The 24,681-nt window shown below is 38.9% G+C and overlaps 1 protein-coding gene across 1 annotated transcript in view; it reads right to left on the bottom strand.

The window, feature by feature from the left end:
* Positions 1 to 24,681, bottom strand: part of adamts16 (ADAM metallopeptidase with thrombospondin type 1 motif, 16) — a 31,816-nt gene continuing 7,135 nt past the window's right edge. The window contains exons 5-25 of the mRNA XM_085919126.1: positions 22,861 to 23,263; positions 21,693 to 21,895; positions 18,563 to 18,646; positions 18,203 to 18,362; positions 17,095 to 17,200; positions 16,878 to 17,015; positions 14,189 to 14,342; positions 11,334 to 11,429; positions 10,370 to 10,518; positions 9,379 to 9,551; positions 9,072 to 9,202; positions 8,765 to 8,888; positions 8,165 to 8,409; positions 7,902 to 8,025; positions 6,620 to 6,746; positions 2,942 to 3,143; positions 2,045 to 2,239; positions 1,874 to 1,930; positions 1,555 to 1,752; positions 1,289 to 1,436; positions 1 to 935 (exon numbers count right to left, since the gene is read on the bottom strand). Coding sequence (XP_085775252.1) covers positions 820 to 935; positions 1,289 to 1,436; positions 1,555 to 1,752; positions 1,874 to 1,930; positions 2,045 to 2,239; positions 2,942 to 3,143; positions 6,620 to 6,746; positions 7,902 to 8,025; positions 8,165 to 8,409; positions 8,765 to 8,888; positions 9,072 to 9,202; positions 9,379 to 9,551; positions 10,370 to 10,518; positions 11,334 to 11,429; positions 14,189 to 14,342; positions 16,878 to 17,015; positions 17,095 to 17,200; positions 18,203 to 18,362; positions 18,563 to 18,646; positions 21,693 to 21,895; positions 22,861 to 23,263 — 3,333 coding nt within the window. The 3' untranslated portion in view covers positions 1 to 819. The remainder of the gene's footprint in view (positions 936 to 1,288; positions 1,437 to 1,554; positions 1,753 to 1,873; positions 1,931 to 2,044; positions 2,240 to 2,941; positions 3,144 to 6,619; positions 6,747 to 7,901; positions 8,026 to 8,164; positions 8,410 to 8,764; positions 8,889 to 9,071; positions 9,203 to 9,378; positions 9,552 to 10,369; positions 10,519 to 11,333; positions 11,430 to 14,188; positions 14,343 to 16,877; positions 17,016 to 17,094; positions 17,201 to 18,202; positions 18,363 to 18,562; positions 18,647 to 21,692; positions 21,896 to 22,860; positions 23,264 to 24,681) is intronic.

The following is a 24,681-nucleotide window of genomic DNA, read 5'->3' as shown; positions in this document are numbered from 1 at the left end:
TCTGGGTCAGTCTTGAAAAACAGGAATTTATTGGTATCAATATGAAAAAGAAAAATTGTGCACCTCTTATATTTGTCAGCTTCTAATGAAACAGTATAGTAAATATGAATGGGCTAATAGTAGAGTAATAATTGTTCACAGTTATACTGCTTATTAATACATTTCTGCTACAATGATGTATTGTAAAGCTAATAAATAAACATACAGAGCATGGGTCAACAATTATTTTGCTCATTCATGAAACTTGAGGTTGTCACATTTTAATGGTGACAAACAATAACATTGTAGCACCGTTGAGTATACAACTAGTACCTCAAATATTCAAGATTTTTCCCCACGTTTTGAATATGAAAAATCCTATTTTAACCAGCTGATACAAAACCCACTTTGGACTTTGGAGTTTTACAGCAAAATGATTTAGCTATGTCCCTTTTCAATAGCTCTGAAGTATTGTCAAGCATTGTCTTGCCAACAAGGACGCATCAGATGTTTGAACTTGTCTCCTTCAGATGGGGGACACGACAAGAACATTTTCTGGGATTCCTCTTTTTCCCGGCGGAGAGTTTACCAGTTTATTTCTCCAAAGATCTGAGTTCTATAACCACAGTCTTGATCACATTTCTGTGTAGTACTTCTGGTTTTCTGATGTCCAGCATCGCAAGGAAAGAAAAACATTGTTGCAGCTCGCTGGAACTTCTATTGTCCGTGTACGTCGCGCAAGCACACATCAACACGGCTTTTCAAGCAAGGGCATTAAGAATAGTCTTTTGACTATCTTAACTAGCTTCCTGTCTGCATCACAAAGATACTCTTCCGTGATTACAGGTTGGAATTTGAACAGGAATGGCAGCACTGCTTTCCATAAAACTTGTGGTTACACACGCCATGCTGTGGCACCAGGTAACACCAATGGAAGTAATCCCAACAGGCAACATCTGTGGAGAAGAAATAGGAAACATGTTTGCACAGTCAGCAATTATTTTGATCCTGTCAAATAGTTTGAGTACATACAACATCAACCCGATGTAACTATTGGAAGAGCAAATTCATTTGATTAGGGATGTAACGATTCACTCATGCCCTAATTCTATTTTTAATTTTCATTTGCCGATTTTGATCTGATTTTACCGATTAAGGGTCTTCCACAATAACACTTTAGTGTGTTGTACCTACAGAGTTCTACATTTTTAAAAGAAATGAATACCTCTGACAGTATGAATCAAAACTGTACAGTAATATTTGCAGTGACTATACTGTATACATTTTAATCATAGAGGAGGTTCCATACCCTTTTTATCAGGTTGTGGGCAGAAGTTGGTATTACAAGCCTGAGACAGTGATGGTTTTAGATGGAGGGAGCAGGCAGATGAGGGTTTTCTCTGCGCTAGACATTGGACTGTCCTAGCCTGCACTCCACCTCCACATGTCACTGTACACTTATAGCACAAAAACACAAATGATCATATGAGTGATACATATATTGGTTTAACTAAATTTACTATATTCTTTTGTGAGGAGATGGAAACATTTCAGATTGCACATTTTCTTCCTTACCTCAGACCAAGGAGATGCGTGCCATTCATGTCTTGGGAGAGGTAAAGGTGGATGATGATGTGCATTCCACCGTTGGAATGATGGGTTAGTGCGCAATAGACACTCAGCTAAGAAGCAGGGCCGATGGAGTGCCACTTTGGGCCTTGGGATGTGCTCGCACCGTTTGGCGGCAAGTTCTCTGTACTTGCCGGCAGCATCCTTTAGTCAGGGAACAAAATATTAGGATCTTAGTAACTAGAAGCTGTGACTGTCAGAAGACTAGGGGAGAAAATCTATTGTTTCAAGTTAGGTCTATTCAGTCTGGATGATAAACAAATACCTTTTCAGCACACTTGATGAAACGTGCTTGATACCCGTGGTCACATGTTACTGAACACTGAAAATAAAAAATAAAAAAACAGGGATGAGGGGAATAGTTTGTAAACAATTAACAAATGTATGCAACTCTAGCATATTTTCATATTAGCTCCAACAACTCCTTAAAAATTACCTCTTGCCACGTTGAGACGAACCACTGGACTTTGCGTTGTTTCTGGCAGCGCTTGACGAAGCAGGATTCTTGACTAGCAGGTTTTGGCAAGCCTATGCACAAACTATCTTGCAGAGTCTGAGACTGTGTACCTATGATTAGTCTTGTACACAACACTGTCCTCTTCCTCAGGCCATTACCGCATTTGCGGGAACACTGTAACAGAAAACAAGATTGCCCATTACGTCACAGTTTAAACTTGATACCCTTTTAAGTGATTGAAATTAAGGAAATAAATAAAAATGTATATATTTACTTTCGGTTCTGATATTCTCTATATGTTTTCCTATGGTTCAAAACAGACTACAGTTTAACAAATGTTGTGCCACATTCAAATTAAAAGCAAAGAAGCGTCTCTGGACATAGCATACTAAAGCAAGGTGAAAAACAATCCACATTTTCCAAAGAGTGACACATTTCCTAAGCATGTTCTTTGAAATAGTCCTCCAATCCTCTCTTAATATCTATAATGATGCCAAGTACCTTTATCAACATCTTGAAAAAGTTTTGCCAAAGTCATGTGAATGAGTCTCTATAGTGGGACAGCGTGTCAGAGTGTTAGAACACCATTTGTGCAAAGTAGTGCAGATATTTGGAGTGACAAAACTTTGTATAGGATTTAGATATGTCGTAATAGTGCAGATCTCAATGGGCCCATATGAATTTAAAGCTGTTGAGATCATAGTCATAAAACACTGAAATCCCAGGTTGTTAAAGTTTTTTTTAAAGTCCCCAATGAGCACAGCAGGAAAAGTTGTATTTCTAATTGAAAAAAAGATTTGTCCCACTTGTGTCTGTGTTATCTCACACATGTTTAGCTCATCGACACTAGATGTGTCAAGGTGACCTTATATTCACCTGTGACCATGGGCTTGTGGTCCAAATTGGTGGACAACTCTGGGTACTGCAAGGCTGCCTCCTGACTGGAGATAGCTGAGAACAGTGAGCGTCAGCAAGGATGTCATCTTTGGTCTGACTTTTTTGGATGCACTGGACCTGCCGTGTCTGCTCCCCTCCTCCACAGCTCTGACTGCAGGCTCCCCATGCCCCCAAAGACCAGCTGGGAAAACACAACATTGCCTGCTGAGTCAACAAGCCCAGCCTCCCTAGCCCTTATTCATATGGCAGGAATTCACAAATGACAACGTGATAACTACTCAACAGAAAATACAATTCCTCATCAAGGGATATTTTATAACTTTGGTGACATTTGTTTGATAAGAAAGTTATGGTCAACTATAGGTATGATTTAATGTTTTTGGGGGTGCCAATAAGAAACACAAATAAGAAACAAAACATTACAGATGGTATTGGACAATTGACCTAAAAGATAAGTCAATGGTAAGCATGCATGGTGCTCAATTTGCATGCAACACTTTAAATGTTTCAATTCTCACCTTGGGTAATTTACATTGCACTATTGCAGTATTAAAAAAAAAAAGGTTTTTACAACAGCTATCTTGGCTATCTTGCGCCCATGATCATCCACCCATCCATTTACTTTGTGTCATGCTTAACAACACAGAAAGGCCTGAGCCAAGATTCCTACTTGCACCTTGTTACCACAACAATGAACAATAATCCTATGAAAGTTCAAAGAAAAGTGGCAGAGCACTGACAAGAAAGATAATCCACCACTGTAATTGTGCGATTTTTCTTTTTTTCGCTATCTTTGACACCTGACACATTGCATGCAATATGGCCCACAGGCTTAACTCACCGAGCAGTTCGACATTTGTTCATGGCTGACTGGCTTCAGAGCAAGTCATAACAATCCAAACTCAAAGCTTTTTGACTGGAACTGAAAGCCATGTGTTTTAACCCCTACTTTTCTTATCTCTGGGCTCATCCCCGCTAGAAGTAAACACCACATGTGGTTTTTATCGCTCATATTTAGTCAAGGCTACTTAACAAATGTGCTGCAAGACTTATCGTCTCACAACTCTTCTTGTGAAACAACCATGTGCATCATTTTTTATCTTTACTGCATAACTACTTAATATTTATTCAGAGACTAGTTAAAAGCAAGTTGAAGTAAACACCACATGTGGTTGCTTAGTTAAGGCTACTTAACAAATGTGCTGCAAGACTTATCGTCTCACAACTCTTATTGTGAAACAGTCATGTGCACCCATTTTAATTTTTACTGCATAACTACTTAATATTTATTCAGATACTAATTAAAAGTAAGCTGGCAATACACCTCGTGACCTCAAACTTAGAGTGCAAGTATATTAATCTTTTATCACAGGGTTTATCATTTTCTCCAACACCCCACCCTCTATTTCCCCAATCACCCTTTGAAAATCCACCCAACATGGACTTGTCATCACTACTACGTGTTATCAGTTACGTATGTTGGCAAAACCTTCAACGTCAAATCAAATACATACAAGAGTGTTTTAATGATCATAATATAATATAATACTAATACAATATGGAAAAATTTGGTGGGACCTGTTAGAGATTTTGTTATGGTTGTTGGTTGCTGTTGTATTCAATTGAACTACATACATGTTACTGACTTTGGTCAGTTCTTGAGAGTTCTTAATGTTCCTAAATTTTCTTATCGCTTTCTCATGAGAAGATATTCCTGCATACATAGCAGGACACTGTCTCGCACATTGTTTAGTCTTGGTCATGTTCTTGATCAAGATTTTTTTAAAGCAACATCTTGATCACAACATGGCCAAAAACACTTTATCAATTCTTTGTCAGACACCGACAATCGAGATGAGGTCAGTGTCTCAGTTACAGTAAATCCTCTCATTTAAAAAGGCCCATCATCTTTTTCAGCAATGTCCACTTGCAAGTAAGTATTTGGCGAATAATCCAAACCACAGCTAAGAGACTACATGGGAGTATTTAAAGAAGAGCCCCAAAGGAAAAAAGCTTTAACAGCAGCTCTCAAAAACTGATAAATTGTGTTGTGATTCTTTAGAGATGGACATCTAATCTAGTCACATTGATTTCTCTTTTTGTTTTCCAAAGATGGTGTGTCTTAATATGCATCTGTTGTACATATCTCAGCTCAACTCCCTTGAATAAATGTAACTGTTCCAACAAATTCTTCAGAAGCGCACTTTTTTTTTTGTCTTTCTGGTTTCATAACAAATAAAGAGAGTATTCCTAAGCATATTAATAAGCATGTTCAAATCTGGATCACTTTTCCAGCACCACGTAAAAATCAAAACATCTATCCATCCATCCATTTTCTGAACTGCTTATCCTCACGAGGGTCGCGGGTGGGCCGGAGCCTATCCCAGCTGTAGGGCAGTAGGCGGGATACTCCCTGAACTGGTAGCCAGCCAATCGCACAAAAAACAAAACAATGAATAAATAAATGCAAAATTCGTCTTCACTCAAGGTAAAATAATTTGGAATTTCACAATTTTATCCAAGAAACATGCCATTGAGATGAATAATTGTATTATTTTCTTAAAGGTAAGATTCACTTTTTTTTTGTCATACATATTTTTAAGAGAGGCTTACTTAATTCCACACTCAAATTAAATGTAACATTTGCCTGTGGAGTTAAGAATGCAACAGTCTCTGGAATGAAACTGATAACTACTCGTGGGAAGCAAAATTTCTGAATGCAAAGACAGAGGTCAACCAGTGTATCGCAATTGTTTGTTTTTTTGTTTGTTTAATATATATAAACTAATAAAGCTAACATTTCATTGTCATTCTACTCGAATATCACAAGCAACATTCAAAAGGAATGTTTCTTGGGATCTAGATGCGGTTAATGTTTTATCAGCTTAAGGGTCCACATGTGAAATGGTCCTCTCTCTGTTCCAAACAAACACAGAAGCTAACCAGTACTGACAGTTGATGAGGTTACGTAGAAAACTGGCTGAAGGATGAATAAATGGATAAAATAAACATAACATACAACTGGAACTTCCCTTCTCTCTTTGTTTCTCACATGCATGTGTTAGCCAAAATACAAATCATTTTTCCATGATATGAAAGGAAAGACGGTGTCATTATGCAACAGGTGTTTAACTGGATTGGGAAAGGGTGGGAAAAGCAGACTCTGCTTTACATTGTTTCTTCTACATTGATGTTTTTATTATTAGAGCAGATGTGTGGCAATTATTGTGGCCAAATACACAAAGCAGTGAGGAAATGTGATGAAGGAGGAAAGAAAAAATGGACAGAAAGTTAGTGGAACTGTATAAATGTGCTAAAGCCTTTTCGCACTGCACAGCATCGAGCAGTGTTTCTGAGTTGCTTGATGGCTCAGTGCGTAGCTGCAGCAGTATGCACGATGTCGGCAGCTACCACTGTGGCTGTTGTGCCTATATTGAAACATGCTTAATTTTTATCGGCTTGGCCACTCTGAAGTTTATCATCTGAAACTCACTGCTCATGCCACTTTGTGTCAATAGCAGTTTTAGTTGTCGCACTGCCAAAAATGATGTCATTATCTGACATTCCTGATTCTGTCCAAATAAGTAGGAAAACACATGCTCGCATTATGTTTAAAATGTTTAAAAGCCCCACCACCTTTATCTGCTAAGGACTCACCTGGCAGGGCATGGTTGGATGTTGCAAGTCATCATTCCAGTAGTTGGCCTCGATCTGGCGTTACAGTATGATGTATTCACTTGCACTCGCATGTCTTTGTAACATGCTGCCTTGGTGTTCATTTGGCCTGTGTGAGGAAAATGTTGCCATATTTATAATTAGAAGAACCATAAATGAGTACAAAACATACAGTACAAAAGGACGATAACCCACTGAGTCCAAAAATACCTGCTTTTATTAAACATGCACCACAACAGATCTCCAATTTTATGTAGTATATAAAGACACAATTAGTCTATAACACTCATAAATAACAATAGAGCTATTCAAGAAATCCATAAATATGTGCTGCCACTCCAACCACAGATCTGCCAGTACTGGAGTTGAATTGATTTTACCTATAACCACCTTTGTTAGTTTTTAGAATGCAGCAAGGTCAACCCATAAAGGCCTGTTACACTCTTTAATAACAAAAAAGCCGCAACTTTGTGGTCCACCATCGGGACACAAAGAGGTTGCGGTGGATATGATGAGCACGGGGAGGAACTTTAACCTGCAAGATCAATCGATACCAACTTACACTGCGGGGCTTTGTTCATATTCATCAAAGCCAGCAAGTGCAGTAATGCAACTTTGCTCACTGACCTTCAACCTCAAATCATCCGGCTACCACAGTGATTAGCTGTGTGTCGGTGTGGCATGTTATTACTGGGCCACTGTGGGACAAAAGCCACTGGTCAGCGCCATACATCTGCAGGCTTATTAGTGTTTCTGCATGTGTGTCTGTGTAAAAGAAACCACAGTGTCCCATCAAGGAGTAGCTAATGTCGCCTAAGTAATGGCGGGAACGATGACTTCTTCAATTAACTTGCAAGGCTTTATTAGAGATCACAAAGGAGTGAGCCTTGTGAGTTTGTTCCTTCATCTACAAATTGTCCTTTTCATCTTTGGGTTGGCGCACGTTACCTGGATCCAATGACCGGTCATGTATATATTGGATAGCAAAAGGAGCAAAGACTTGTATATTCAGCACAAGCACTTATTTGGTATGAATGAGTGAAGAAATTGTGCGGCAGTTAGTCAAAAGTAATATTTTGACAAATTTTATTGAGGGCAGAGTGCAGACTTTGCAAATTTGAAATTAAATTGAATTTGAAATGGTGGCCCCCAAGTGGCCCCCAAGTAGCACTGATGAAAAATCGTGACCTGTTTTCATCATTTACGTTACCCACCCTTGTATTACAGTTTTGATGTTAGTAATGTAAAAAGCACGTAAATGTACCTCCGGCACATGATGCTGAGCACTTGGAGCGTATGATAGCCCACGTGTAATTGTGTTTTTCTTCATCAGTTTTCATCAGTGTGTATTCCCAATGTACACCTGGATTCAAACCTTGCAACAATATCTGAAAGAATGTAATTCAAGGAAAGTGTAATGTAAGTGTGTATCAAAGTAAAACAAATGAGCACAGCACCAATAGGTAAAATTTGCTGCACGAAAATTCACAGGTAAAGTATAAACCCATGGTTAGACCAATTCATTACCTCAATAACGAGAGTCAGATTAGTTGGTCCAGCTGATATGAGGCTCTCTGGTCTGTTGTAAGATCTTTTGTATTCAAAAATGGCTCCCGCAATGGGATGTCTGCCTGGCCAGTCCACCTGCCAATGTCCATTCAAGTAATAACGCCTCTGGGTGTCCCTGATCGCCAAGTAGGAGCTTGATGTATTCAGTTCTAAAACACGAATAGAGCGAGCCCCAGCTGGAATGGTGATCACACCATAATACTCTGTGAGGAAACACAGTAAAAATACTCAGAGTGGAGCAGAAAAATCAAGATTGACGATGTCAGTGCAAAGTTAAAGGGCATTCAAGGCAGCACCATTTGAAAATCTATATAATGTAATCTGTACCTATTAAAAAGTACTATTAAATATATATTAATTAAAGAATTTTTATTAAACAAAAATTGTTTTCCTGTTGCCATTTTTGAAATGTTCTTAAAAATGACTAAAAAAAAGTACACATTTCAGTCTAAAATGAACCAGTACAGTGTTTTGTTTTTTTATTTGTGAAGATTAAATAAACGACATTGTCCTATAATAAAAACATTGTCAGGACCATTTGATACAAAAATGACTTACGGTTAGAATGATGTTGCTTTGTGTACTGTCCTTTGTAGGTCTTACAGGTGGAGTTGTCTCCTTTACACACTCCGCAAACGTCAAGCATAGCCGAAGACCCCAAGACACGGTCACAGCCCACTTTCTGTTGAGCCAGAAAATATTCATCCCTCATTATACATTGACTTATTCAATGCAATTAAATCTACTGCGAAAAAGGAAAACTGTCTTGAGTGGCGGTCCCTTCCATTGTGGTATTCAAACAAGGCAAAACATCAAAATATTTTAAACAAGTCTTACTCTTTGACATAAGGCTGAAAATGCTTACCTCACACAGGCCATCAATGCAGACATTAGAGCTATCCTGTGAGCAAAGTGTTCCATCCTTGACTTTGCTGGCCAGGGCAAAGAAGAAGTCATAACCTTCAGCAAAGCAGTAAAGCTTGCATACGTCTTGATCTAGTTGGAGAGGATATATTCAACTTTTCACTTTAAACCATTTTCACACAACAAGCCATGCATCATGATGTCAAAATTGCTCTTTTTTTCTAAGAGTAAATCATCATCAACAATGTTTGCCCAACTGCCGATTAATTTAGCTGGAATCCCATCTCTCCCTTTAAATATTATCTTACCATCCACTTCTGTGTATGGTCTCCAAGTGTAGTGCCATCCTCTGAACTGTTTGCTGTTGAACTCAGCACATTGCATTGCTCTGTAATCAATGGCATCTTGGGGGCAATCGTGGGTGTTGCACAGTTTATACGACCGAGAAGACCCTTCGCAGAACTTTCCTCCATAAGACGGTCTGTGACAGGATTCCAAATACAGATCATGAGCAATGCTCCAATAATTTAAAAGCATCTGTTGAACATTTTCAATGTTTAAATCGGCGTTTGCCTCCTTTGGCTAGATTAGCCCACTGTCACGTATCTGTTTTCTTTACTCTCATATTATCTTATATTTCCTGATTTGGATCGCTACATTTCATCACCTAAAAACATTTATCTGTCATCATTTTCCCACCCACTACGCGCCTGTCTGTCTTCTCTCCAACACGACCTTCACCCCATCCCCCTCGTTCTGTCCCCCGTCATTTGTCACAATGTCAGCAAAACCCGGTGAAGAGGAGGCCTCAGCTTTTGATAGAAGGCTCCATGGCTGAGTAATTATGCAAATATTCCCAAGTGATTTATGAGCAGGTGATTGTGAACAGACATGCCATGAGACCTAAACAGTAGCAAATAGTATACAGTACGGGCAGACTGCAACCTTCAAATGATTTTAAAACGCCACAGTGGAAACTATCCAAATTTGTTGGCTGTGCTGCATATTTGTTTGGAGGTCGCCACCACATTTAGCTACTGTGAAGATTGCAGTTTTGTTTTTTTGAGTCCCAAAACTTTTCTGACACACAGAGTATACTACCCCAAGGTGTACAGTACGAAACACAATCCGAAAGTGGCGCTTACCTACTACCAATCTTTCTATCACAGTACTACTAGTATGTTTCTATTTCATGAAACTGTACTTTAATTTGTTTGACACATCAAGTTTTTAGTGATACTTCTTGTGATGCTCTTGTGCATCTAACAAAGAGTGTGTTGTGTATTGTGTTTTCACTACCTGGGCTTATTGCACTGCCTATCCCGATAGGTGACACCACTCTGGCAGGTTCGCGAGCAGACTGTCCAAGCCGACCACTCTGACCACTGGCCGTGCTGGGGCCTCGGGCCATCATCACCGTGTTTTACACACTGACCTCTTCGACACCACTGGAGAAGACGATATGGCAAATGCATTATGAGGATGCATTGTCAAAGCATCATTCCTATACACATTAAAAATAGTTGATAGTCTTGGAAGCATATATCAACAAAAGCCGAAAGGGGTGGTCAAAACATGATTTAACTGATGTAAAAAAAAGGTCACGGCACCACTTATAATTAGACAGAGGAAAATGTTGTGTTCCTTATTCACTGTCTCTACCAGCAGCTGAATTAACTCATAATACAGATGCGAAAATACCAGACAAGAGTTCCCATTAGAATTTGTTTCTACTGATACTAATTCCTTGAAACCAGAGAGACTAGAAATTATGTTGGAAACTCTGCACTCATCAATCAGAGCATGCTTTATATTGTCTTTTTAGAATAAACATGCAACATTGAGTGCTACTTTGGGGGTCTTTTGTCTCTTTAATTGAAAACCTAGAACCCTGTTTTATTTCAACACTTGTCACAGATGCATTTAGACTTGAGCTCAAAATGATCAAGTAGACAGGAGGTCAGGTCTCACTGAGGTTCACAATTACCACCACTCTCACATGCGATCCATCCAGTCAACCCTAGCACTGATAGTGGATTAGATGTCATGTGGAATAGTAAGTCAGTGACCAATAGATGTGCATCGAGTTTATATTAAAAAAAAAAAGGCATTAACTCAGGAAGCAGTGACAGAACATATTTCAAAAAGGAGCATGACCTTGCTTCAAATCTCTGCGGGTAATTTTAGACCACAATCTGAAATTCAGACCTCTGTCACCGATACTCTTACAACTTTCACACACACATTAAAAATGTTAAGTCACCATATCAGGCCCACAGGCGGAGCCCTCTGCTGCCGGCATGAACTTTGTCTCACACTTCCTCCCAATGCGGTGGCACCAAAGAGCCTTGCAGATATCCTGGAAGGAAAAAAAAACATTTCTCTTGCTTTAGTTTCATTTCTAAATGTTAAAAGTATGGTGACTAGCAGCTTTAGTTGATAAGTAAATTTTACAGTGGGAAGGGCATCACATCTTGCAACAGCTTTATTAGTGTCAGGAGGAGAGGCAACAGGAAAAAAGCTGGCTGCGGGCATCAGGTAGGTTAAATACTCCGATCAAATCCATTTCACTTGCACTCTGAACATGTAGAAAGTGCATCACAAAGTACAAGAAATGGGATGAACAATGCTCAAAAAGTCTCTTCCCTGCCAGATACCCTAAACCTACTTTGAGGACTCCAACAACCAGTGCCCAACGACCCCCACCCTCACCCAATGTCACGTCTCCGGGCTTAGTCCCAGCTGACGTGAGAAGAACCCTGCAAAGAATTAACCCCCGCAGAGCTGCAGGCCCTGACACGATCCCTGCTCCATGTCACATACTATGAAGTCAGCTATTTATGTACAAGATAGCTGATGTAGGTGGCCGCTCATAAACACAAATCTGATCAGCGTCTAATTATATGAACGCTATCATGGAATAGTAAACTGATACTGAATTAGCCTGCTAACTGGCAAATACAACACTGGACTTGGTTTGGTGGAAGTCTGCACACGGCTGAGGAGTAACATTTGAGTTATCTGATTTGGATGTAATTCTTGAATGAAGAGGGTCACTCTTGATGTGTTTTCATTTGAACAGATGAGTAGAAAACAAAAATTAAATCCCGAGAACAATAGGGCACAACTGTCAAACTCAGTTCACATGATATACATACGCAACAGTTGTGATTCTCAGCAGTGGTCTGAAAGCGTTGGATGGGAGCACTGTGTGGTTTCCCAGATCATGTTGCCAGAAAAACAGCCTGCTTTTTTTCAGCAATTCCATTTTCTTACTATCTGCATGTCTGTCTCAGTTTGACAAGGCAACACAGATGCTGACAGGCACCTTGGAGTCAACCCCTTGCCATAAGGGAGCCACCCGGGAGTCCATCATAAGGTCTATTTGTCCAGCTGTTTAGCTTATTTAAGACTAAATAATGTAAAAATGGCAACGTGAACAAATAGCGAATTGCAGTTAGACTCTGCTGAAGTATTCACTTGCAAGCATCTTACCAGCACTTATGAGTACTGTTTACCCTTCCTTGTAATTACATGACAAATCCCCTTTGGGACCTTGGCCATCTTATTTCCATTCATATTATGTGTAAATGTGTGGTGGTATAAACATTACATTTATTGAGTAATTATGAGATTAAAATATTGGAAAAATACACCTTGAAGACATCGTAAAGTATCTGATCTACCTATGACAGTGTTTACTAAAGCCCACTATTTATTAGCTTTATAGTATAGAGAGAATTTTGAATTGCCTTCCAAAATTGGTAATACATGATCTCACAGAGCAATGAACTGCAGCTGAGAGGCTGATTCTTGTCGTATTTTGTTTAATGAGTAACAAATATTGAGAATGGCCAAGAGTTCAAGTGTTGCTTAGGGACTCTGGGCTCAAGCACCTCAGTGCTACCAGGTGCATGTGCAGGGAAATTGCATTCAGGCACAACTGCAGATACCAAACCAAAAAAGAGCACAAATAGTTTGTTGGTGAAATAGGGCTTAGGGCGTTGCAATGTTTAGGTGTTTTGACAAGTGTGTTCAGGAGGGTGACATGTGTTTATGCATTGAGGAAGGAAGAAGCTTGTTTCAATCTTTTTCAACATGTTGTACAAATTCTGTATGCTAAACCTCATTTAAGCAGGTTACAGTGAGATTTAACTCTTGGTAGGAAAGGGTTGGAAAATTAAAAATAATAACCTCAGAGGGATGATTAAGACATTTACTTTAGTGGAAAAATAACCATGCTAATCTAAAGCTCTCTCGTTTCCTGTTTTCAATTTGAAAAAACAGTTGTGAATAAAGAAAAAAAAAATGTTCAGAGTTTATTGAATACACTTGCAAAAGTTCAGCCTTATTATTAGCGTAGCTTTTTCATCCAGGGTGTTCGTTTTTGTTTACATTATTTACAATGACACTCAAGCAGCCCAATCACACAATGGGCCACTTTATGAAGTACATCTGCAAAATCAAAAAGTCAATTCATCTAATTGAAAAGAAATTATATATATATATATATATATATATATATATATATATATATATATATATATATATATATATATATATATATAATACGGTAACCTCAGCAGTAAATTGACAATGGGAGAGCAACAAGAAGCCATTCGCACTGGCGATGAGCCAGTGTAAATTCTGCCATAGAGTCAGTGATTATTTTATGAGCAGCATTGCAGAATTCTCTTTTTTATTTTTTTGTGTTTAACTTTGTGCGTGCATGTGTGGATGTAAAAAAGTGACTCCATGCATGTGCAAGACAAGTGCAAGCAAGCCTGAGATTCACAGTCAGTTTCACCCGTGCTTTCCTACACACATTTTTCCCCCCTTTGACCTCATTCCCTAAATCATAGTTTCATGTATTGAAATATAGCAGCACAACAGTTTAGCATTTATGCATTTACAGTTTAGCACCCAAGTGAGATTTACTACAAAGAGTACTGTAGTTTACTGCTTTTCCTAATTAGGGTTGCTGGTGACATGAAGCTTATCCCATCGGACATTGGGCAAGAGGTGGGATTGTAAGAATGTAAGAATGGCGTACAAACCACACCATCAAGGCGATGCCAAGATTGTATGATGTATAAAAAAAAAAAAAAAGAAATATACCTTTTTAAAATCAAGGGTGCAGAGCTTGGCCTTCTCACCAAACTGCCATTTGCACTGCGTGTCTGCATCATACAGCTCCCCTGGCAGCTTTTCGGGATAACGGTACTCTTCAACTCCGCTTGGTTCATCTGATAGGCACAAAGCCTGGGCCGAGCTGGTGAAAAGTACAGGACGGCGGAATAGATCAGAGTTCTTGTTCTTTCCATTCGGTATTTTACATTTAATAGTCACATCTGCAACAAGACGTTGATGTGGTATTCTTTTCATAGTGAATAAACTGCCTTCTTCTCACCCACTGTGCTCCCCTTAAGAAAAAAAAAAACCACATTGATTTGTTTTACCCTTTTATGCTATGGTAGGGTGGCTAGTATAACAAATAAATTGCAAGGATTTTAGTGGGAAACCTTTGACACAGTCTACTTAGAGTTATTCCCGGTGAGAAAATACATAAACTGGGATGTCTCCCGATGAGTGGAATGAAATCCTTATCTTTCGAGCCACATTACTCACGACTGATTGTTTGTATTGCTATGGAAACACAACATTCTAGCAAACCTCTTTTTAAATGTATTAGCACTCAATTTTAAGAGAAAAAGCTATGTCACCTGTAATCAGACAAGCGGGGGATTTCCAAAATTAAGTGATCTCAGTGTGGAAAATTTAAACAGAGCAGTCTGGGGAATTCAGTTTAAAAGTAAGTTTCAAAAAGCATATGAAGACAAAATAGTTTCAATGCAAACCTTGTAATAGTTCTCAAGGCCACTATTTTTATACTTTTGCAGTTAATATCAGTAGATTGCGCATGTATACATGTCACCAGATGAGCTAAAAGATAAGAATGCACCTTCAGGAATGACAGAATTTTGAATGAGCTTAAAAGCTGCCGCCAACAAAAACATCTGTACGTTTCTTTAAGTAGACTGTCAGTTCAATGTATGACTTAAAATGTTGAAGCAGACTTATTTTTTCAGTCATAGATGACTGACGGTAAGAAGGGTTAGAGTGGAGGCTGACTTTCACAAAGCCTCTTTGAACTGACATTGGTGGAGCCATTCAGCATTACAACAAACATGCACTTCGAAACCCTTTGAAAAAAGATCTGGGTTACTGCATACATTTGTCTAAAATTAGTTAGAAACATATGTAAGTATGCACAGTATGTGGACAAATTATGTGAAGCTTTGGATTTAATAATTAGTGGAGCCTCCTTCAGCAGAAATAATGCCACCTGTAGTTACAGATCAGACCGACAGATCAGTAGGGAGGAATTTTGGACCATCCTTGTTTACACAAGTTCCCGTCAGCAATATTTTTGAGATGCCTGATGTGAATTGCTCTCTTGAGGTCATCTCTCAAGAGAATATTCTCAATCAGGATGAGGTAGGGACTCTTAGACTTGACCACTAAAAAAAGGCATGTTTTCTCCTGTTAAAGCTTTTCTGTTGGTAATTTACTTTAGTCCTTTGGGTTTCTTTCTTATTGCAGCACTCATCCTATGTTAAATTTCAATTGGCAGACAGATGGTCCCAAGTTACTCTGCAAAACTTTGGTCAATGATAACAACATGTCTAGGCCTTCAGTAGGTATAGCAGTCCCAAACCATGATGATAGTTCACTGCTAACTTGAGGTTTTAATGGTGATTTGCGGTGCCAATTTTTCTTTTCCACATGTCGCGTTGTGTGGTTTTTCCAAACAACTTGATGCTGGTCTGTCCACACAAGTCTGCCAACATTGTTTTTTTAAGAAAGCAGCAGCTTGCTCCAGTGTGTCCTCCATTGACATCCACTCCTGTTTGATGTTTTATGTAAATTTGTCAACAGACATAAACGTGCCAGAGATTTCTGAAAGTGTCTAGCCAACCCTAAAGATTTGTCTTAATCTCATTGAGAATTTTGCATTATGCTTTTGTAGTCATATTTTCATAATGGGATAGCTGGAGTGCTAAATTTTCTCCATTTACAGATGATTTTGACTGGAGTCCCTGATAGGAGATAGATGTACATCAAGTAAGTCCATAAGAAAGTTCAAGAAGATCCCTGTAAAGTTCATCATCAGTTCTTCATTGTCTATGAAAATACAGCCCTGTGTCTCCACAACTGTGAGTGGGAATATTTGGAAGTTCAGTGACCACATTGGTAAATTTAGTAGGCACACTGGCTTGCAGCTCTCTCTCTCCCTCTCTCCCTCTCACACAGAATGAGACACACATGCACGCATGCACACAAATACACACACGCACACACACACACACACACACACACACACACACACACACACACGCACACACACACACACACACACTCACACACACACACACACACACTCAATGCATACTTGCTTGCTTGGCTGAGCAGGCTGCATGCGTGAAAAAGTTACTGCACAAACATACAGCAGACACACAACTAAAGTCTATGTGGACACTCACTCATGCTAAGTATGAATTTAGTTCCAACATCAGGTAGATTTTTAACCCTCCGGCATTTTATGAAAACCATTTCATAATTCCTTTAGCAGATTTAAGAGTGGTTTACACTAACCTAAGTGGAACATTTACTTCTCCTCTCCAGTATGTTAAATAAAAATATAAATATATACACCTTTTACCCTTATCTGTGACAAATTGTCTCATGGTAACGATGTAATTGAATTTATCAATTGCTTGTATGACTGCTTTATGTCTTTTCTTACTTGAGAAAACGGCTGAGGTACTGGCGGCTGCATGCAGACCATGAGAAGATACCGTTGTGACCAGCCAATGTGGGAGACATGATGTTGCCTTCTGACTTCTTACAAATGTTTCCTTCGCCATCATGGACCATTCCAAAACTGTAGAATGAAGGCAAAATATATTTGTGTAGTAGAAGGAAACAATCATTGTCATTAGGGCAAAGTTGGAAATCCTTACTTATGTCCAGATTCATGGGCAATGGTGAACGCCAATCCTAGACCTGTGTCCTCATTAATGGTGCAACTCCGGTACTTGCTGCACATTCCACTTATAGGGGCAAAACCTGAAAGTGGTGTGACAGTTTTATTTCAACTCAAATTTGCAGTAATCTTTAATTCTGTATTTTTTCCGAATACTGAATAAACATCCAGTGTGTCCTCCATTGAGTAAATAATTGAATAAACATCATCTTACCAAGAAAAAGGAAAAAGTGGAATTATTGCAGAATACTTAACCAGATATTGAATAAGTAACACTTTTTGTTGTTTGACATGTTTAAACTCCTTATCAATGCTATCAAACCTTTCTAGAACAATTTAAATAGTAAAAATAAATAGGCTTGATTTTGGTGACTGTTACTGAGCATCTGTTTTGATTGCTGTCTTTTATTTCTGAAACAGAAGTCGCTGTGTAAATATACTGTAGATGTTTGTGTGCTCAGTCAGGAATATAGTATCCTGCAATTAACAGTTTTTTTCTTTAACATAGTCATGAGGATTGTGTGTGTGTGTGTGTGTGTGTGTGTGTGTGTGTGTGTGTGTGTGTGTGTGTGTGTGTGCGTGCGTGCGTGCGTGTGCCACATATTAATTTTATAATACAGCAAAGAATGTGCTATGGTCTAAGTAAAAACAACAATGACCCTAATAACTGTAAAACCATTGATTTATGAGAACAAATATTTTTTTATTATGCAAACGTCTGGCCTGAATTATTTTTTATGGGAGAGATGTTCAGATAATTGTTTGTTGTGTGTGAGCCTATTTATGTTTTCACTGAATTCGAAAAAAAGAAATATTTTCAACATCTGTTTCTATGTCACACCGTGTAACAAAGGAAAAGAGCATCTTCCCAGAAAGAGGGGACTTGTGGCTTAAAAAGCACGAAATAAATGAGAAGAGTTGACACCAAAAACAAATTGTCCTGATACATTTTTAATTGCACTCTATGATATGCAATCCATACTGTTCCCCTTTTTGTCCCAAATAAGTCTTCATCATTATCATTATTATTTTTACTCACAGTTAGATGGATAGTTTTGAGTACAATGACAGTGACAAAGATGTACCTAGCGTGTCACATGGTTCATTCTTCCACGAGCAGATGTCAAGTCCTGTCAGTAGAATGGCGTGGTCATGGCGCTGACCCTCCTGGCCTCCAAGAGTAGACTGCCACTGGCAGAAACTGTTGAGTGTATGGTCTGCGTGGTGACTGATCACCAACCCATCCTGGGACATAACGGGAGGGATGGGAACTAAAGTCACTCATCATAAAGACATGTAGAAAAAGATTTTGAATCGTAGAAATTATGACTGATTCAAAACACATACCACACTTCAGTATGTATCTACCTATAGCAGCACGACAAATCAATGTCCAAAGCTAATAAAAAAATCTTCCTGTCCATTTTCAACTGCCATATTCTCACCTGCTCCTCATCAAGTAGCACAAGTCCCACTATAACGATATTGATGCTCCCTCCTATGGTACCATCTTTGAAGAGGCTCGAGACCTAGACATAAGATATTATGAGTGACTCTCACACCTTATGAATTGTCAGGTAGTAACAGGTAGTCCAAACAAAGGAAAAAAAAAAAAAAAAGATACCCTTGGTGTCAAGACTTTCTCGGCATTAACCTGTGCAGGTGTTCCCCAATGTTATGACATTCATGTTAAAGCTTGAATGGTCTCTTGATCTTGGGCCCTTGCTCACCCTTGCCATTTAATCAGGTTGAGTAAATACCACAGGTACTTGTCACTCTGCGTTTATCTAATCTTGAAATTCACATTCCTTCCTTATGGTGCTGATGTTTGGGGGTTTTCCTGCACTGACATATGTCTTGACTTAGGGCTGTGTTTTGTTACCAAATTTAAGTGAAAACTCTGAGGTCAAAGAGACAATCAAAACCACTTACTTAAAGTTGAGATCTCCCAAAACACATACCAGATTGTCAAATTCCAAAACACCTAAAGTAAATCAGTGAATGTTTTCATTTGATGATTTACACGTGTTATGAGACTAATAAAGGATTTCCTTATATTTTCGAAATGATTACAAAACATGTTTACATCTAATCATATTTTATCTTACTCCACAGCCAGAAATATTGAATACTATATGTCGAACAAATGGAGGTGGAGGAGCTTAGCTTTGATTTTCTATGATGTCAGAATTTTAGATGCCTATGGGAGTTAGTGTGGTTATTCGTTTCTATGTGCCCTGTGATCGGCTGGCAACCGGTTCACGGTGTCCCCCGCCTACTGCCCGATGACTGGCGGGATAGGCTCCAGCATGCCCGCAACCCCCGTAGGGATAAACGATATAGAAAATGGATGGAAGGCTGGATTGACTTGACCGAGTTTCGGCATGGGAGCCATGTTTTGAAAATAGAAGGATTATCTTTGGATTTGTCAGTCTGTCATTAAGAAACAAAATGAGCATGACAGAATTTTCTTTCAGATCATCTGAGAGTGACAAGGGAACACTGAGCTGTACAGCCATGAGGTCATCGCAATATCAGTGTCATGTTTTCAGATGGATTCTCTGATAAATGAGAATGGCAGTCACTTAACCCCAAATTAAAGACAGAGTAAGGTTTGAAAGGTGTCACCAAGCCAAACACAAGACTTTTTGCTCATCTATATTTGCACGTATATACTGTAAGTATGCATGCATGTGTGTATGTCTATGGGTGGTTCTCAGAAATTGTGGTCCAGAAGTGGGACATGAGAGCCCCCCCCCAAAAAAACTTGCTCAAAACCAGATTCACCAATTATACATGCTCTGAATCAAACCTTCCTGCAGTGTGCTCTGAAGATGTAATGATAGTTCACTTACCCCTTTGTTCGCAAGAGATTGAGAATGTCGTGGTCTACTCCATTGTGTCATATTGGTTCCTGTGCACCAAGCAATGAGCAGTCACGTTAAAAAAAAAAAAAAAAAAGAATAATCGAATTAATTATTTTTACATTTGAACAGCTTCACTATCTTCAGATAAAGGACAACTGGTACAAATGACCAATTGTATGTTGAAAATTAACGATATGAATGTTAAATAATGACTTTCATTAACGCAGTATTACTTATGAGACACGGAAGACGCCAACGAATTATCAGCATTCACTTTGCAAAATATGTCATGTCTGCAACTAAACTGTGCGCCGCTCTGCTGACTCACATGCAAGAATACATTAAAGAATTAGGATGTGCAACTAGTATGAAAAAAGTTATCGATCTATTTTATTTCACATTTGTAGCCAATAAAATGGACCCCATGATAGACACTAATCTTACTCGATCATTGTAGGATGAAAAATGATTATTTGAGTATTACTGCACATCATGTATTTCTTTAATGGCGTATTATGAGCAGCATGGCACTAGATTAAATGGTGTTTCATTGACATTCTGCCAGTTTATTGGTAACAAGTGTTTTTGAAGGTGATGCATTTTAATGGTAGGAAAAGCCTTTAATTACAAGGCTGTGTCATGTCACAAAGAGGAAGCGGCCGGGACTGCCATTTTTCCTCATTCAAAATACATTCACACACAAACAACAACACAAATCTCAGTCAAGTTTTTCGTTTATTTGCAGTATGTCTGCAATATGGTAAGCAGTGAAATTTGACGACTGTAAAGGGATGAAAACAGTACCTCTCAAAGTGAGTCGGCATTTGATCATCATAATGGACCACGCTTTCTGAGAACCACCCATAAATATATGATAAAGTGGAGATTGACACAAGGGACAGTTAGTCGGGGTAGTGGCAGTAAATATGGGGCTGGCAGTGTTTGCCCTGTGCCAGAAATGTCTAGCTACGGCTGAACCAGCGTTGATGTCACCAGCAGCCTGACACGGGCAACAATTGATTAGCAACTGATGTGAATTCACCATCAACACTTCATACATACGTCACGGTAATAATTTATACATGTACTTCAATTTGACGCTAAGCTCGTCTTCCCCAATCACTTATGAATGACCTGTGCTGGGCTCCTCTGCTCCAGTCACACTCCCATGTCTGCTCAGCGGCTCCACCCGATTCCCCAAGTTGAAATGAATTATTTTCACATGGCAGACGTGAAAGGTAACCCTCCCGACAACTCTATGAACGTAAATTAACTGTGAGAGATCGTTTTTCACAACAATGTCACGTCTGTAACTGCTGTTTTGTCAAACATTCATATATCAACTATTTTTGCTCATCAACTTGTTTGATTTTTTCCTTCTTTAAATGTTTGGAAGAATCATTTTTACTTCATGAGTTTTGTTGGCCGGACCTCCGAAAACAGGCTGGGGCTGTTGTGGCGCCATTGATTATCAAAAAAACAACAACGTTTTTTGTTCAATACAGCGTGCAACGAACGGTAACCACTGTGTGGAACAATTAGATTCAGTTCCACATATTGTCACACCCCAACTCCATAAATTATACTCCATACACTATTCGTACATTATTATATTTCTAGTTTTTAAGACATTATTACAGCAATGTGGATATTGCAAGTTATATTGAATCAGTGTGTGATGCAACTGTAAAACAAAGACTCTTCTCACCATATTGAGCACGGTTAGGACATACGTAGTAATGTTCTCATGGCCGTGGTTGTCCATCATCTTTTTATCTACGACCACCAGAGTCTCAACATTGAGGTTTCGGTTATTTTGGTTCTTTACGATAATTGCCCTCTTGTTCCTGGGAACAAACTTGTACTCATCTGGAAGCAGGGGTAGATGCTCTGTTGGAGGTTTTGGCATGTCTGGGGATGGGGATTGGGACAAATATTAGGACAATACAAAAAAAAAAAAAATCACTGGCAAATGAAAGCAATTGGAACTTCATCTTTAACCAAAATAAAGTGCATGGGTATGCGTCGATTAAAATAGGGCCTTTAATTTGCAACTAATCCCCCCTATTTCATTTTGTTTCTCATCACATACTGTGTAACAGAATTACATTGACTATTTAATGAATGTTATGCAGTAGCTTCAAACAACAGCATTTTTTTAGATTAGCCTAATCCCTATAATATCTCCGTTGACCACAGTTATTTTATTATCAATTTACACTTTCTGGATTGAATGTTTGCTTATGTAGACTGTAAGCAGGTGATCCGCCAATGAGGATTTGTGACTAAAACATAGCACAGGTGTTCACTGATGTTATCCTCCAAGAATGAAAACACAGTGTGTTTTCACTTAGGGAAGACAGCTGGAGCTCTGCAGGTAAATGGTGTTGGTACCAGTTCAGACCTCTATGACACAGATAATGTTAAATGATCTTAAAGTCATTCGTCAAGCCTAAACATTTATCGTGGTGGAAAGTGAATATTCAACCAAACGTACAGTGAAGATTTGCCATAACCTCTCTCAAGTCATGTCAAACTAATGTTTTTTTTTTTTTTTTGGCTGTCTCCCACATTCCAAAACCATGGATGTCAGGTTAAGTGAAGACTAATGTGTATGTGTACATAAATGCCTATCTGTGACTTGTGATTGACTGGCAGACTGTAAGCAGGCCGAGGTGTACCCCACGTCTCGCCGAATGACAATTGGAATAGGAAATTACTTAAATCTAATAAGAAAAAGCAGTATAGAAAATGCATGGGTGGAAGTTTCAGAACTCTCACTTCATTTTGCATTTCTGCATATTCCTGGCATAAATAACAGAGTACTTTTTTCGATACTTTGTCACACAATAGAATGAGAAGTTTCCCTTACATACATTTCTTCCGTCTTCCGCAGAAGTGTTGCCTCTGCTTCTCTTTGTCTGTGTAGTCATCCTCTTGCCGATAATTGCTGTGGAGGTTTTCTCTGCTGTGATGCTCCTGCTGGTCACCACGTCTGTTACTGTTGCTGGAATAATCACGTTGCTTCTGTTCCTGGTCCTGTTCATCAGTCTTTAATTCGGTTTGCCGTCTCGCGGCATAATTCCTGTTTGATTTATGAGGGACTGAATCTGGTGATCTCTTCTGAACCACCCGAGAGCGATGAGCTCTCTCCCTGTCACTCTTGTAGAGGATGTGTGGCTGGTGATGGGAAGGTGCTGTGAAGTTCTCTCTTTGAGCAAAGTGGCGGGGCACCGGTCTTAAGAAGTAGTCTGCATCCTGAGTGCGAATCAAACCTGACTGGAGACAAGATGCAAAGCCCAGTTATTCTATTTTTTCAAGCATAAGTGTCTATGGAAAAAATATGACAAGCAAATCACTCAAACGTAATTTCGATCTCTTTGTGTGCCTGGCATGTGAAGAAATTGACAATAAAGCGGACTTTGACTTTGACTTTTTATTTTATATAGTTATATTCTCCAACATCTCCAGCAAGAGATGGAAAGTAGCCTAAAGGGGTGCAGTTATATTCCACATGGACATACCAACCTTTCCCTTCTCCTCTAACCTTTCTATTTGTCTCTCTTGGCAATTAGTCAAGATTCAACTTGGCCCACCTCAATTACTGGCTGTGTTTCTTCATGTTCAACATCTGTTTGTGCTGCTCAGGGTTAGACCTTATTTCAAAATGTATATCAGGCTGTCAGATAAAAAGAAAAAATATGTGAGGATGGCTGGTTCATATCCTTACTATACATCTTGAGTTGAGTGACTTGACAACTTCAAATAACCTCTGACTAATGCGTAGTTTAAAGTCAAAATGATGAAGTCATTAAATATTTGTAGTTTGTTTTTGGGGTCGACTAAAATGACTTGCAATTGGTAGGAAGAAGACAGAGGTCTCTCCAAATTAATGGTTACACATGTCTTTTGTCACACCAATCTGTGGGTGAAGAGTGGAAATCTTTTGAAACCTTTATTGGGCTTCCATAGTAGCAGCAGGGAGGTTGTTAGCTAATCTATAGTGTATATGTATAGTTTATACATAATGTGCACGTTGCGGGTCAGCAGAAACTTAAGTATGCATAGTATGCATGTTGCTATGTGTGGATACATACGACATGTGTTTGTAGGTGTCCCCCGCCAGTTATGCCTGCACATACCCACTGTATATTTGGACATTGACGCTTCTCATTCAATAAGTATTTACTGACTCTCAGCGTTTGGCTGTGGCTGGTCAAAAATAATGGTCTAATAATACAGCGAGCACAGTTGTCTAGGGTTTCCTGCTGACAGTTTACAATACTTTATATTACCATTGACATGAGCAGTATGTCATCAGTCTCAAACGGATCATTGCCCATTTCGCATAAAACAGCAATTTACAAAACAAGAAAAAGACCATCCATCAACAATGCGCAATACAAATGAAAACATGTTTTTGGTCATGAGCGGGTAAATTGGTGACTTGTTTACGGGTGTTTTTATGTCAGATAATAATTATTTGCCAGTGCACAATAAGCAGTGTGTCTCAGAAAAACAAACAGATTATATTTACAGCCAGTACTATGCTTTTAGAGCCCAGCTCTCATCTATTAGGGCCTGTAAAATGAGAAAACACAAATTGTGTGTCAATTTAGCCAAGTTGTCACTATATTTAGTAACTGTTCTGGTCACACTAGTGTTTTTTTTTTAAATGACCAGCAAGAAATCTAACA

The sequence above is a fragment of the Syngnathus leptorhynchus genome, chromosome 8, assembly GCF_054491065.1.
Source record: "Syngnathus leptorhynchus isolate UIUO chromosome 8, UIUO_Slep, whole genome shotgun sequence".
NCBI classification, from domain to species: Eukaryota; Metazoa; Chordata; class Actinopteri; order Syngnathiformes; family Syngnathidae; genus Syngnathus; species Syngnathus leptorhynchus.
Note: the sequence above shows the minus strand (reverse complement) of the source record. Positions and strands in the feature narration are given on the sequence as shown.